The sequence below is a fragment of the Tachyglossus aculeatus genome, chromosome 12 (genome assembly GCF_015852505.1).
Source record: "Tachyglossus aculeatus isolate mTacAcu1 chromosome 12, mTacAcu1.pri, whole genome shotgun sequence".
NCBI classification, from domain to species: domain Eukaryota; kingdom Metazoa; phylum Chordata; class Mammalia; order Monotremata; family Tachyglossidae; genus Tachyglossus; species Tachyglossus aculeatus.
The window spans coordinates 45147099-45163437 of record NC_052077.1 but is presented as its reverse complement, the minus strand read 5'-3'; the positions used below and the strand labels follow the sequence as shown (position 1 = coordinate 45163437).

General features: G+C 51.5%; 1 protein-coding gene across 5 annotated transcripts in view; it reads left to right on the top strand.

The window, feature by feature from the left end:
• The first annotated feature begins 450 nt into the window (after window positions 1–450).
• The window catches only part of ZDHHC2 (zinc finger DHHC-type palmitoyltransferase 2), a 38338-nt gene continuing 22449 nt past the window's right edge, over window positions 451–16339 (top strand). For all 5 annotated transcript variants that reach the window (XM_038755123.1, XM_038755121.1, XM_038755119.1 and 2 more), the window contains exons 1-2: window positions 451–587; window positions 16080–16106. In XM_038755123.1, coding sequence (XP_038611051.1) covers window positions 455–587; window positions 16080–16106 — 160 coding nt within the window. In that variant the 5' untranslated portion in view covers window positions 451–454. The remainder of the gene's footprint in view (window positions 588–16079; window positions 16107–16339) is intronic.

The following is a 16339-nucleotide window of genomic DNA, read 5'->3' as shown; positions in this document are numbered from 1 at the left end:
CACCCCAACGACGCAGGCTCCGCCCCCCATCCGGCCCCGCCCACCCATAACACCTCTGGCCCCCGCCCCCGGCCCCGCCCATCCCCAGCGCCTCCGGCCCCGCCCTCCCCGCAGAAGCTCCGCCCCCGATCCCGGCCCCGCCCACCGTCCCGGCCCCGGCCCTCCCCCGGCGCCCCCGGCCCCGCCCCCGCCCCTAGCTCCGCCCACTACAGCGCCCCCGCCCGCTCCCGGCCCCCGCCCGCCCGCCCGCCCTCCCGCCCTCCCGGCCAGCAGGGAGCCCCGCCCCGCCCCGCCCCGCCCCCTCCTGGGCCCCGCCCCCTCCCCCGAGGCCCCGCCCCCAGGAGGGAGTGCGCCCGCCCGGCAGGCCGGTCGGCCGGCCGGCGGCGAGGGCGGGGCAGAGGGGGGCGGTGTCGGTGTCCGTGTCGGTGTCCGTGTCGGTGTCGGCGTGGGGAAGATGGCGCCGTCGGGCCCGGGCCCGGTCCGGGCGAGGCGTCGGTGCCGTCGGGCGCTGTATTGGGTCCCGGTGGCGTTCATCTGCCTTCTCCTCGGATGGTCCTACTACGCCTACGTCGTCGAGCTGGGCCTGGGTGAGTGAGTGCTGTCCGGCGGGCCCCGGCCCGGGTCCCGGCCCGGGTCCCGGCCCGGGCCCCTCGGTGTGGCCCTGCCTGCCCTCCGCCCTCCTCGGCCCCGGCCCGGGCCCCTCGGTGTGGCCCTGCCTGCCCTCCGCCCTCCTCGGCCCCGGCCCGGGTCCCTCGGTGTGGCCCTGCCTGCCCTCCGCCCTCCTCGGCCCCGGCCCGGGCCCCTCGGTGTGGCCCTGCCTGCCCTCCGCCCTCCTCGGCCCCGGCCCGGGCCCCTCGGTGTGGCCCTGCCTGCCCTCCGCCCTCCTCGGCCCCGGCCCGGGTCCCTCGGTGTGGCCCTGCCTGCCCTCCGCCCTCCTCGGCCCCGCCGGCCCCTGCTGCCCCACCCACCCACCCCCTGCCTCAGCGCTGGGTCACTGCTGCCCCACCCACTCTACCTGTCAGGGCCGTCCTCCCCCCAAGCCCCTTCCTCCCCCCCAGCCCCTCTGCTCAGGGCCGCCCTCCCCCCAAAGCCCCTCTGCTCAGGGCCGCCCTCCCCCCAAAGCCCCTCTGCTCAGGGCCGCCCTCCCCCCAACGCCCCTCTGCTCAGGGCCGTCCTCCCCCCAAAGCCCCTCTGCTCAGGGCCGTCCTCCCCCCAAAGCCCCTCTGCTCAGGGCCGTCCTCCCCCCCAGCCCCTCTGCTCAGGGCCGTCCCCCCCCCCCCCCAGCCCCTCTGCTCATTGCCGTCCTCCCCCCAAAGCCCCTCTGCTCATTGCCGTCCTCCCCCGAAAGCTCCTCTGCTCAGGGCCGTCCTCCCCCCCAGCCCCGCTGCTCAGGGCCGTCCTCCCCGCCGATCCCCTCTGCTCAGGGCCGTCCTCCCCCCCAGCCCCTCCGCTCAGGGCCGTCCTCCCCTCAGCCCCTCTGGTTCATTCAGTCGTATTTACTGAGCGCTTACTGTGTGCAGAGCACTGGACTGAGGGCTGGTCAGCGCCGTCCTCCCCCCAAGCCCCTCTGGTCAGCGCTGACCTCCCCTCAGCCCCTCCGGTCAGTGCCGTCCTCCCCCCGAGCCCTTCGGGTCAGTGCCGGCCTCCTCCCCTCCCCGCTGGCCCTTGCTGGCCTCCTCCCCTCCGGTCAGCGCTGTCCTCAGTGCTGCCCCGGCCCCGGCCCACCTGTCCGGGCTGCCCTCCCTCCGGCCTTGTTGGTCAGCGTTATCGCTCCACCCCCCCCCACCCCCACCTGTCTGTCAGTGCTGCCCTCCCCCCGGCCCCTCCGGTCACTGCTGTCCCCCCCCCCACCCTCACCCCTCTGGTCAGCGCTCAGGGACCTCAGTGCCCACCTGTCAGGGCTGGCCTCCCCGCAGCCCTCTGGACAGCGCTGCCACGGCCGCCCCCCCCCCCCCCCCCCGCCGGTCGGTGCTGTCCCCTCCCCCCAGGCCCCCCGGACAGCAGTGCTGCCACACCCTCGGACTCCTAGGCGGCAGCAGCATCACCGTGTCTGCTTCTGAAAACAGCTTCCGTCTACTACAGTTCCCCGCCCCCGCGCAACACCACTGCAGGCCGTTCCCCCCCCCCCCCGCCCCCAGACAGGGTGAACTGAACCTCCCCCGGCCCCCCAACTCCCTGCAGCCCCCACCATTGCAGGCCCCTACCCGTCTGCAGCCCCTGCCTCGGCCCCCTCACAGCCCACACCCCTCTGCCGGCAGCATCCTCTACATCTGGGCTCCGCCCCTGTGCAGGCGGCAGGATGCCCGGCCCCGGGGCAATCAATCAATCAATCAATCGTTTTTATTGAGCGCTTACTGTGTGCAGAGCACTGGACTAAGCGTTTGGGAAGTCCAAGTTGGCAACATCTAGAGACAGTCCCTACCCAACAGTGGGCTCACAGTCTAGAAGGGGGAGACAGAGAACAAAACCAAACTAACAAAATAATAAAATAAATAGAATAGATATGTACAAGTAAAATAAATAAATAAATAGAGTAATAAATATGTACAAACATATACTGAGAGCCAAGGCCCTACTGAGAACCAAGGCCCTACTGAGAGCTCACCTCCTTCAGGAGGCCTTCCCAGACTGAGCCCCTTCCTTCCTCTCCCCCTCGCCATCCCCCCCATCTTACCTCCTTCCCTTTCCCACAGCACCTGTATGTATGTATATATGTTTGTACATATTTATTACTCTATTTATTTATTTTACTTGTACGTATCTATTCTATTTATTTTCTTTCGTTAGTGTGTTTGGTTTTGTTCTCTGTCTCCCCCTTTTAGACTGTGAGCCCACTGTTGGGTAGGGACTGTCTCTAGATGTTGCCAACCTGTACTTCCCAAGCGCTTAGTACAGTGCTCTGCACATAGTAAGCGCTCAATAAATACAGTTGATGATGATGATGATATGTTTGTACATGTTTATTACTCTATTTTACTTGTACATATCTATTCTATTTATTTTATTTTGTTAATATGTTTGGTTTTGTTCTCTGTCTCCCCCTTTTAGACTGTGAGCCCACTATTGGGTAGGGACTGTCTCTAGATGTTGCCGACTTGTACTTCCCAAGCGCTTAGTCCAGTGCTCTGCACACAGTAAGCGCTCAATAAATACGATTGATGATATACATATATACAGGGGCAGGAAGGAGCCTCTGGCTAGCAGGATCTGGCTCCAGACACCCCCCCCCCCCCACTTCATTAAATCCATCAGGTCTAAGCTCCCTAAAGTCACCCCCGCCCCCTTCTCCAACCCCCCCGGCTCTCAACGCTCTCTGCTACTCTCCCATCCTTCCCAGCAGTATCCTCAGAGGAGATCTCCTCCCTCCTCAGGCCCCAGGCTCCAGGCTTCAAGCTGTTTTCTCTTCCTCCGGGACTCCCAGCCCTCCCACTCATGGGGATCAGGGAACCAGAGCAGGGAGGGAGCCAGCAGCATTGGGATGCCCTTCTGGCTGATTGATAGGACCGAGGTGGGCCGGGGGCCAGAGACTACTTTAAGTGCAAAAAGAAAATAAACGCATAGGAGTCATTTATATGCCCTAGTCAAAACACCAGATTGGGATTTTCGTGGGAAAAGCTGCCTTCCAGGCTCGGTGCTAGATGGCTCTGGGCCAAGCTCCGTGGGGCCCCGGGGTTGCGGGGTAAATCAGTTGATGCTGTGGCTCGAGGCCAGGCGGAAAATTGTGCCCCGGGTTTAAACTTGGCTCCTGCCTGATGCATTTGTGTGGTTCTACCGAACTGGAGAGGGGTTTAGAACATGTGTCTTGCCTCTGAAACAGGCAGGTTGAATTTGAGCCGGGGCTGACTTCTCTAGAGAAGCAGCGTGGCTCAGTAGGAAGGAGCACGGGCTTTGGAGTCAGAGGTCATGGGTTCAAATCCCAGCCAGTTGTCAGCTGTGTGACTTTGGGCTAGTCACTTAACTTCTCTGGGCCTCAGTTACCTCATCTGGAAAATGGGGATTAAATCTGTGAGCCCCAAGAGGGACAACCTGATCGCCTTGTAACCTCCCCAGCGCTTAGAACAGTGCTTTGCACATAGTAAGCGCTTAATAAATGCCATCATTAGTATTATTATTATTATTGATGGCACCGGCCCCTAGTAGTAATAGTATTTATCAGTCAATCAGTCAGTGGTATTCATTGAGCACGCACTGTGTGCAGAGCACTGTACTGAGATCTTGGGAAAATACAGAAGAAAAGGAAAAGAGGCTTAGTCAGTGGGCATGGGTGTCAATAAGGATGGAAAAATAATTTTGTTGGGCAGTTAAAGCACACCCCAGAGCATTTACATGCATATCTGTAATTTATTTATATTAATATCTCTTTCCCCCTCTAGACTGTAAACTTGTGGGCAGGGAATGGGACTATTATATTGTTATATTGTACTTTCCCTGGTGCTTAGTACAGTGCTAATTGTACCCTCCCAAGCACTTAGTAAGTGTTCAATAAATACAATTGATTAAATGCCATCTGTTGGTTGAATAGAGGTGGTAGACATGATCATAAGGAACTTACAGTCTAGAGGGGGACACAGACATTAAAATAAATTAGAGGTAGGGGAAATTTTAGAGCATAAGGATATGTACATAAGTGCAGAGAGGAAATGGGGTATCAAGGTTCTTAAGGGGTACACAGCTAAATGTATAGGTGATGCAGAAGGGAGGGTGGGTAGGGGAAATGAGGCTTAGACAGGGAAGGCCTCTTGGAGAAGTTGTGATTTTAGGAGGGCTTTGAAGGTGAGGAGAATGGTGGATCATAATATACTAAGGGGAGTTGGATATTAAGCACTTACTGTGTGCAGAACACTGTACCCCTCCATCCCCTTTCCAACTGCTTAATTATCTTCAAAGCTTCTCTCTGGATCAGGCAGAGCTGTGTGGGTAAAAATGACCTGCCTGGTGGGGTAAGCCGTTGTGGTCACAGAGAAGGAGAGGTGAGGGTGGGAAAATGCTGTGAGTGGTAATTTTCAAACTCATCAGAGACTCCAGAATGACTCCCCAATCCCTCTTCTTAGGTGTAGATAAATGAAGGTATTCTGAGTCTGTTTCTTGTTTTGTACTGCCTGTGTTGCATAGTGGGAATAATCTTCAAGAATATGAGTTTCTCGTTCAAAAAACTGTAGGGTTGTCCTTCCAATCTTAATATTAGATGACTGTAAAGATCTAAGCAGTGATGATATTTTGATAGTCTGTTAGTATCAAGAGATAGACAGACCGTACTGTAAATTTTTCACATCAAATATGACTCTCCATAGTGATGTGGTTGGTTTGAGCATGCAGTAAAGTAAATGTTACATGCTTCTTCGTTGCGTTTTCTCTTTTCCCCTCAAAATACCCACTGGGCCCGGGAACCCGAGTGAGGAGCTGTGGCCCGGTCATGCTATTCATTCTTGGGATTCCATCAGGCCTTTGTGTTTTTTCATTATTTAACAACTTTGCCCAGTTTCCATTGGCCCTTCAGATGGCCTGGCCTAGCAACCCTCAGCTTGCCCATCTCCTCTTCTGTCTTAGGGAAGCAGTGTGGCCTTGGTGAAACACCATGGGCCTGGGAATCAGAGGACCTGGGTTCCGATCCCGGCTCTGCCACGTGTTTGCTGTGTGACCTTGGGCAAGTCACATAACTTCTCTGTGCCTCAGTTCCCTCATCTACAAAATAAGGGTTCAGTGCCTGTTCTCCCTCCTAATTAGACTGTGTGAGCCCCATGTGGGACCAGATTATCTTGCACCTAGCCTAGTGCTTAGTATAGTACTTGGCACATTTAACAAACAGCATTATCATTATCATTATTACTGGCATTATTATGAAGCCAGTGGTGGAATAAATGATCGACTGCAGTAAAGGAAACAAAAGCCCAGACTGGGCTGGACCCAGGCAGACTGGCCTGCATCTGAGCAGGGGTGCCTGGCCACCACCCCATTGGACTCTAAATCAATCAATCGTATTTATTGAGCGCTTACTGTGTGCAGAGCACTGTACTAAGCGCCTGGGAAGTACAAGTTGGCAACATATAGAGACAGTCCCTACCCAACAGTGGGCTCACAGTCTAAAAGGGGTTCCCAAGTGCTTGCTTAGTTCAGAGCTGTGCACACGGTAGGCGCTCTCTCAACAGATGCCACTGGTTGGCAGGCATTGTGCTGGCAAGGCTGGGCCTACCTCTTGGCCCGTGTCTTCCCTAGCCCGACCAGATCCCAGAAGCCATGCCGGGGCAGAGGAAAAGTACTGACCAGTTCATTTCCCTCTGATTTTCTGTCTCTACTATGTGCTGTGCTTCATACTGCGTTTGGAGATGCAACAGGGCCAAGCCCACTTTAGGGCCAAGTGGCATTAGGAAAGCCAGGCACTTTGAAATACGGCAGCTTCTAAATCGGTGAGGGGAAAGAACATGAAAGGCTTTGTAAAAAAACGAGTAGACTGCCAGCTCCTCATGTGCAGAACCTCTGTCTTGCTGTTGTTATCATCTCCTAAGGGACTGTGTCCAACCTGAGTAACTTTTATCTACACTGACACTTAGAACAGTAGTTGGCATATAGTAAGTGCTCAGTAAATGTCATTCTTATTATAATATCATTAGAACTATGGGACTCTGCCCTCAGTAGATACCAGGGATTGATTTGGTCGATTGATTGAAATAGGAGAAAGAATTTTACCGCCCGAATCAAAGATTTGGATATAGGAGGATTTTTCCCCGCCCCAGCAATGAATTTGTTTTTATTCATTAAGGTAAATGACGACTATCACACCTCAAATCGGCGTCTCCCATTTGGAATCTCACATTTAAGGAGGTGTCTCTATTTGTCCTCATTTTAAAAAGTTGCAAAATTCTTTCTTTTTTTTACCCAGTTGGTTTATGCAGCAAACCTTGCCGCCGGATGCCCGGGGCCACTGCCCCCAGCAGTCCGCGGGCTCTGGGGGCTCCTGTTCCCCGCTGGCAGGCACTGCTGCTGCTGGGCTGGAGACCAGGCCCGGGCTCAGCCCCAGCCCAGCCACATCTAGGCATTTCATTCATTCAGTCGTATTTATTGAGCGCTTACTCTCTGCAGAGCACTGTACTAAGCGCTCGGGAAATACAAGTCGGTAACATATAGAGACGGTCCCTACCCAACAACGGGCTCACAGTCTAGAAGGGGGAGACAGACAACAAAACAAAACAAGTAGACAAGTAGACAGGTGTCAATACCATCAGAATAAAAAGAATTATAGCTATATACACATAATTAATAAGGTCAATAGAGTAATAAGTATGTACAAATATACACAAGTGCTGTGGGAGGGGATCAGTCAGAGGCATCTTCTTGCAGCCCGGGTTCTGTATGGCCATTGGGGCTGAGGCACCGTTGCATAACCATATCACGGTTATTGATAATAATAATAATAATAATAATGATGGTATTTGTTAAGCGCTTACTATGTGCCGAGCACCGTTCTAAGCGCTGGGGGAGACGAAAGGTAATCAGGTTGTCCCACGTGGGGCTCACAGTCTTAATCCCCATTTTGCAGATGAGGGAACTGAGGCCCAGAGAAGTTGTCACACAGCAGACAAGTGGTGGAGCTGGGATTAGAACCCATACCTCTGACTCCCAAGCCTGGGCTCTTGCCACTGAGCCACGCTGCTTCTCTGATATGGTTTGATATGGATTGGATTGGATATGGATAGGGATAGGGATTGGATGGATTGGATATGGATTGATATGAATAACCAGATCATGGTTTTAGACTGTGAGTCTAAAACTTAGACTTTTAGACTTTTAGACTGTGAGCCCACTGTTGGGTAGGGACTGTCTCTATGTGATGCCAATTTGTACTTCCCAAGCGCTTAGTACAGTGCTCTGCACATAGTAAGCGCTCAATAAATACGATTGATTGATTGATGGTTATTGCATAACCATATCACGGCCATCTATCAGGGAGGACAACAACCACCCAATTCCTCCATGCGCGGTGGATCCATGGTCTGGCCGAGCTGAGACTTTCTCCAGTATTGACGTTTTCTCTCAGCCTGATGTTTCTTAATCAGTGGTTTTAATTGAGCACTTATTGTGTGCAGAGCATTCATTCATTCATTTGGTTGTATTAAGCACTGTACGAAGAACTTGGGAAGGTACAATACACCAATAAACAGTGATAATCCCTGCCTACAATGAGCTCACTATACTGAGCGCAGGGGAGAGGACAACATATAACAGAGTCGGTAGGCATGTTCCTACTTACCGTCTAGAAGGGGAGTTGTACATTAAAATAAATTGCAGGTCTGTATATGAGGGCTGTGGAGCTGAGTGTGGTGCGAATATGGGGTACAAATCCAAGTGCAAGGTCGACACAGGAGGGAGAGGGAATAGGGGAAATGAGGGCTTAGGCGGGGAAGGCCTGTTGGAGGAGATGTGTTTTTAATAAGCCTTTGAAGGTGGGGAGGTGATTGATCTGTTGTGTATGAAAGAGGAGAGGGTTCTATGTCCACATAAAACAGAAAGCCCGTAGCATTGACTTTAAAGCACTCAGTCGTCTCACCCCATCCTACCTCACCTCACTAATCTCCTACTGCAGCCCAACCCGCAGCTTACTCTCTCTGTGCCCCAGTCTCTTCTATCTCACCACCAAGTCCGCTCCCACTTCCTCCCCCTAGCATGGCACTCCCTTCCCCTCCTCACACACCAGACCACCACTCTCTCCACCCTGGGATCCGTGCCCCCGCCACGTCCATTGCATGTGGCGCTGTAGAGGGTCTGAGCCACAGGAACACGCTGAGCGAAGCTGCCAAGTGAAGCCCTGGGCACCCCCGGCACTTGCCAGTCAGCTGTGTGACTTTGGGCAAGTCACTTAACTTCTCTGAGCCTCAGTTCCCTCATCTGTGAAATGGGGATGAAGACTGTGAGCCCCACGTGGGACAACCTGATCACCTTGTAACCTCCCCAGCGCTTAGAACAGTGCTTTGCACATAGTAAGCGCTTAATAAATGCCATTATTATTATTATTATTATTATTATTATTGCCCATTGGGAACCCTGGAGTCCCTGTGGTCGCACACGCCCTATACTTGGGCAGGCCCTCAGACTCCACCCATCCTAGGCTTTGGGAAGCTTTGATTAGGCCTGGACTCTGGGTGACCACCTGAGTGACAGGCCCCAGAGGCCCCAACCATCCTTCCAGCCGCCCCCGCCCCCACAAAAAAATCCTCCCTCACCCCCAAACTTATTGGGCTTAGCACTTTTATGTTGTTTTGTTTTTGTATGATTTCAGCTTCCCTACTGTATCTGTCACCACCTTATGTCTTAGACTGAGAGAAGGCACCCAGAGGGCCAGGGACCACATGAACGCTTACCTGGGCGTTTTTCCCAGTGCTTAGTACAGTGCTCTGCACACAGTTAGCACTTAAGAAATGCTATTACTACTGCTACTACCACTCCTGCTACTGCTGGTTTTGGTTAGGAGACTCACCATTATTTATTCAGTCAATCGTATTTATTGAGCGCTTACTGTGTGCAGAGCACTGTACTAAGCTCTTGGGAAGTACAAGTTGGCAACCCATAGAGACGGTCCCTACCGAACAGCGGGCTCACAGTTTGGAAGGGGGAGACAGACAACAAAACAAAACATATTAACAAAATAAATAGAATAGTGCATACGTACAAGTAAAATAAATAGAGTAATAAATATGTACAAACATATATACAGGTGCTGTGGGGAGGGGAAGGAGGTAGGGCGGGGGGATGGGGAGGGGGAAGAGAGGGAGAGGAAGGAGGGGGCTCAGTCTGGGAAGGCCTCCTGGGGGAGGTGAGCTCTCAGCAGAGCTTTGAAGGGAGGAAGAAAGCTAGGTTGGCGGATGTGCGGAGGGAGGGCATTCCAGGCCAGGGTGAGGACGTGGGCCGGGGGTCGACGGCGGGACAGGAGAGAACAAGGCACAGTGAGGAGGTTAGCGGCAGAGGAGCGGAGGGTGCGGGCTGGGCTGGAGAAGGAAAGAAGGGAGGTGAGGTAGGAGGGGGCGAGGGGATGGATGGATGGACAGCCTTGAAGCCCAGGGTGAGGAGTTTTTGCCTGATGCGTAGGTTGATTGGTAGCCACTGGAGATTTTTGAGGAGGGGAGTAACATGCCCAGAGCGTTTCTGGACAAAGATGATCCGGGCAGCAGCGTGAAGTATCGATTGAAGTGGTGAGAGACAGGAGGATGGGAGATCAGAGAGGAGGCTGATGCAGTAATCCAGTCGGGATAGGATGAGAGATTGAACGAGCAGGGTAGCGGTTTGGATGGAGAGGAAAGAGTGGATCTTGGTGATGTTGCGGAGGTGAGACCGGCAGGTTTTGGTGACGGATTGGATGTGAGGGGTGAACGAGCGCTCCTCTGCCGCTAATCTCCTCACCGTTAGGCCTCGTTCTCGCCTGTCCCGCCATCGACCCCCGGCCCACGTCCTCCCCCTGGCCTGGAATGCCCCCAATCCCTCTGCCCATCCGCCAAGCTCGCTCTCTTCCTCCCTTCAAGGCCCTACTGAGAGCTCACCTCCTCCAGGAGGCCTTCCCACACTGAGCCCCCTTCTTCCTCTCCCCCCATCCCCCCCGCCCTACCTCTTCCCCTCCCCACAGCACCTGTATATACGTATTTATGTTTGTGCGCATTTATTACCCTATTTATTTATTTATCTTGTACATATCTATTCTGTTTATCTTATTTTGTTAATATGTTTTGTTTTGTTCTCTGTGTCCCTCTTCTAGACTGTGAGCCCACTGTTGGGTAGGGACCCTCTCTATATGTTGCCAACTTGTACTTCCCAAGCGCTTAGTACAGTGCTCTGCACACAGTAAGCACTCAATAAATACGATTGATTGATTGAGAGAGCGGAGTCGAGGATGACACCAAGGTTGCGGGCTGGTGAGACGGGAAGGGTGGTAGTGCCGTCAACAGTGATGGGAAAGTCAGGGAGAGGGCAGGGTATGGGAGGGAAGATAAGAAGTTCAGTCTTGGACATATTGAGTTTTAGATGGCAGGCAGACATCCAGATGGAGATGTCTTGAAGGCAGGAGGAGAACCGAGCCTGAAGGGAGGGAGAGAGAGCAGGGGCAGAGATGTAGATTTGGGTGTCATCAGCGGAGAGATGATAGTTGAAGCCGTGGGAGCGAATGAGTTCACCAAGGGAGTGAGTGTAGATAGAGAACAGAAGGGGACCAAGAACTGACCCTTGAGGAACCCCTACAGTAAGGGGGTGGGAGGGGGAGGAGGAGCCTGCAAAAGAGACTGAGAAGGAAAGGCCGGAGAGATAAGAGGAGAACCAGGAGAGGACTCTCCCCCTCCTCCCCATCCCCCCAGCCCTACCTCCTTCCCCTCCCCATAGCACCTGTATGTATGTTTGTACAGATTTATTACTCTATTTTACTTGTACATATTTGCTATTTATTTTTATTTTGTTAATATGTGTTGTTTTGTTGTCTGTCTCCCCCTTCTAGACTGCGAGCCCGCTGTTGGGTAGGGACTGTCTCTATACGTTACCAACTTGTACTTCCCAAGCGCCTAGTACAGTGCTCTGCACACAGTAAGCGCTCAATAAATACGATTGAATGAATGAATGAACAAAAGAAAACATATAGACAGGTGTCAAAACCGTCAGAATAAATAGAATTATAGCTATATGAACATCATTAACAAAATAGAGTAGTAAATATGTACAAGTAAAATTAATAGAATAATAAATCTATACAAATATATACAAGTGCTGTGGGGAGGGGAAGGAGGTAGGGCAGGGGGGATGGGGAGGAGGAGAGGAAAAAGGGGCTCAGTCTGGGAAGGCCTTCTGGAGGAGGTGAGCTCTCAGTAGGGCTTTGAAGGAAGGAAGAGAGCTATTTTGGTGGACGTGTGGAGGGAGGGCATTCCGGGCCAGGGGAAGGATGTGGGCCGGGGGTCGACGGCGGGACGGGCGAGAACGAGGCACAGTGAGGAGGTTAGATTCCCCAGTGGGCTGGTAGTGGACTGGCACATGCCAAAGTTCCTGCCCTCAAGGAATTTATATTCTTGTACCCTGAAAAGATGTGCACATTGTAAAATGACACTACAGTGCACAGCATAGTCTAGTAGAAAGAACATGGGAGTCAGAGGACTTGGGTTCTAGTCCTGGCCCTGCCAGTCACCTGCTGTGTGACTTTGGACAAGTCCTTTAACTTCTCTAGGCCCCAATTTTCTCATCTGTAAAATGGGAATTAAGTATCTGTTCTCCTACCTATTTAAGATGGTGAGCCCCACGTGGCAGTGACTGTATGCGACCTGATTATTTTATATCTACTTCAGGACTTAGTACAGTGCTAGGTACATAGTAAATGCTAAACGATTCCACTATTACTACTTTTAGCCCTCTTCACCTTTATTTTTTGCATCCTCTTTCCTCTCTGTCTAGGCATCATGCTGCTGTGTTCTTTGCTCAAAATAAATTCTATATTTTGGTCAATGCCTCGACAGACAGAGGAAAGTAATTACAATCGTTATTTTTGCACAGGACACGGTTCCTTCTGCTATCCATGCCATTCTGGCAGGAGCCTGGAATTTTCCCATATATGATCCAGTCAGCCGTACTTATCCTGCACGTGCTGCTACCCCTTGGTGATGGTCGCTCAACCTTTTTGGCCTCTCCTTCTTCTGGAAAATGGCAAGAAAGAGTTGTGGGACGGGACGAATCAATCATATTTACTCAGTGGTATTGAATGCTTACTGTGTGCAGAACACCATGTTGAGTGCTTGAGAGAGTACAGTACAGTGGAGTTGGTAGGCACGTTCCCTGCCCACAACAAGCTTACAGTTTAGAGATTGAGATAGACATGAATATAAATAAAGAAATTATGGTTATGTACATAAGGGATGTAGGGCTGAGTGAGGAGCGAATAAAGGGGGCAAATCCAAGTGCAAAGGTGATGCAGAAGGAGAAATAGCGTGCCATAGTGGATAGACCACAGGCCAGGGCGTCAGTTTCCATCGGCCCTTCAGACGGCCTTGCCTAGCAACTCTCAGCTTGCCCTTCTCCCACGGTATCTTAGGGAAGCAGTGTGGCCTTGGGGAAACATCAAGGGCCTGGGAATCAGATGACCTGGGTTCCAATCCTGGCTCTGCCAGTTGCCTGCTGTTTGACCTTGGGCAAATCACTTAACTTCTCTGTGCCTCAGTTTCCTCAACTGTAAAATGGGGATCCCTGTTCTCCCTCCTGCTCAAACTGAGAACCCCATGCAGGATAGGAACTCTGTCCGACCTAATTAACTTGTATCAACCGCAGCTCTTGGAACAGTGTTAGACACCCAGTAAGCGCTTAAAAAATACCGTTAAAAAAAAAGGGAGTGGGAGAAGAGGAAGTGAGAGCTTAAGCAGGAAAGTCCTCTTGGAAGAATGTGCTTTTAATAAGGCTCTGAAGGTGGGGAGAGTGATCATCTGTCAGGTGCAGAAAGGGAGGGAGTTACAGGCCAGAGGCAGGAGGTGGCAAGGGGTCAGCAGTGAGATAAATAAGATTGAGGTACAGCGGGTAGGTTGAAAGAGGAGCAAAGTGTGCAGGCTGGGTTGTAGGAAATCAGAAAGGAACATAGGAGGGGGAAAGGTGATTTAAACTCCGTGGTAAGGAATTGGATGTGGAGGTGATGGGCAACCACTGGAGGTTCTTGAGAAGGGGAGAAACAAGGGCTGAATATTTTTGTAGGAAAATGATCCAGGGAGCAGAGTGAAGTATGGATTGGGTGGGGAAGAGACAGGAGGCAGGGAGGTCACCAAGGAGGCTGACGCAGTATTCAAGGTGGGATAGGATAAATGCTTGGATTATCATGGTAGCAGTTTGGATGGAAAGGAAAGGATTTTAGCAATGTTGTGAATGTTGAACTGACCAGGTTTGGTGAGAGATTGAATACGTGGGTTGAGTGAGAGAGATGAATTGAGGCCGACTCCAAGGTTATGGACTTATGAGAGAGGGAGGATGGTAGTGCTCCTCTAATTTAATTTAATTTAATGATGGCATTTGTTAAGCACTTACTATGTGCAAAGCACTGTTCTAAGCGCTGGGGTGGGGGTACAAGGTGATCAGGTTGTCCCGCATGGGGCTCACAGTTATCATCCCCATTTTACAGATGAGGTAACTGAGGCTCCGAGAAGTTAAGTGACCTGCCCAAGGTCACACAGCAGACACGTGGTGGGGCTGGGATTCGAACCCATGACCTCTGACTCCAAAGCCCGTGCTCTTTCCACTGAGCCACGCTGTTCTAATCCTGGCCTCACCACTTGTCTGCCTCGTGACCATGGACATGTCACTTCACCTCTCTGTTCCTCAGTTACCTCATCTGTAAAATGTGGATTAAGACTATGAGCCCGACGTGGAACATGGACTGTGTCCAGCCTGTCTAGTTCCAATGAACGTCCATCTCGTCTGTCTCACCTCCAGCCTCTCATCCACGTCCTGCATCTGGCCTGGAACGTCCTCCTTCCTCAAATCCGAAATGCAGTTTACTCTCCCAACCTTCAAAGCCTTATCTCCTCCAAGAGGCCTTCCCTGATGAAGCCCTCATTCCCTCTTTTCCCACTCCCTTCTGTGACACCCAGACTTGATCCCTTTATTCACCACCACCACCAGCCCCGCATTACTTACGTACTTATCCGTAGTGTATTTATTTATATTAAGCACTGATTCCTCCTCTAGTCTGTGTGCTCGTTGTAGGCAGGGAACGTGTCTGATATATTGTTGTGTTGAGTTGAGGTCACTGAAAGGCCCAGTCTGGTATTGCAGGAAGAGCAGAGGAGGCCTGCCAGCCCTGGCTCCTTCCAGTATCCCTTGGGCAATACAGCACCTATGTATATGTATATATGTTTGTACATATTTATTACTCTATTTATTTATTTATTTGTCTTGTACATATCTATTCTATTTATTTTATTTTGTTAGTACGTTTGGTTTTGTTCTCTGTCTCTCCTTTCTAGACTGTGAGCCCATTGTTGGGTAGGGACTGTCTCTATGTGTTGCCGACTTCCCAAGCGCTTAGTACAGTGCTCTGCACACAGTAAGTGCTCAATAAATATGATTGATTGATTGATTGGAGACACCCTGGGATGGCTCGCTGAGTGGGCCTGACCCAGCCAGACATTGCTTGTGGCATTGTTCCCGCGGGGGTCCCAAAGTCAAGGCCCACCTTCTGACCTGGGCAGGATCAGCAGAGCCCCGGAGAACCCCAGCGAAGTGGGTAGCGTGGCTTTGCCCAGGATTTTCTTTGCTCTTTCAGACTCTTCTATCCACGCCCCACTCCCAAACAATCCATCAGTGGTATTGACTGAGCATTTCCTGTGTGCAGACCACAGTACTAAGCTACTAAGCACTTGAGAGTACAATATGGTAGGTAGAGATACGATCCCTGCCCACAAGAAGCTAGGGCACCCTTCTTCTCTCCCTCCACCCCTTTTACCAGCCCCTTGATCTTGGCTACTGCGAGTTGAAAGTACTCTTTTCAACCAGCTAATTTGTCAGAGTGCAACCAAAATGAACAAAGAATATTATCCTCAATGAATAAAGCAATCGGAAGGAAGCAACTCACTCTTGGAGCGCTGGCCTCTCCAGGTCGGATTTCCACTTCATCATCATCAATCGTATTTATTGAGCGCTTACTGTGTGCAGAGCACTGTACTAAGCACTTGGGAAGTACAAGTTGGCAACATATAGAGACAGTCCCTACCCAATAGTGGGCTCACAATCTAAAAGGGGGAGACAGAGAACAAAACCAAACATACTAACAAAATAAAATAAATAGAATAGATATGTACAAGTAAAATAAATAAATAGATAAATAGAGTAATAAATATGTACTTGTCCTGGGGCGGCCACTGGGCAACCAAGGGGTGGCCGAGGGAGAACCAGCCACCTCCAGCCTCCTGATTCTCCTGGTCTGATGTCCCCCTCGGGCCTGCTTTTTATCATTTAAAAGAGTTGACCCTGGATTTGAAATTTGTTTGTGAACTAGTGCAAATTTAGAACCGTTAGGATAAAATTGTTTCCTATCAGGTAAATGCCATCGCTTCCGAGAGCCGGGTCTCATCAGCTTTCTTCCTTTTCAGTATCCATGGGAAATGTTGGAGAAAAAGGTAAAGGATTTTTATTATTTCCTAGCAGAGTGTGGGTTTGGGGGATTTTCCAAACATTAAATTGCTTTTTTGATGCAATTTGAAGTTCATTTTCATAAAAAAAAAACCACTTCTTAGGCCAGGACTTATATTATTAGGATATAAATTGGGGCATCTGTGAGGGGCCATAGTTTTGGGGGGAGGTGTGTGGAGGTGTGTGCGCAAATGCATGCGCGGGCTGATTGGTACTGTTA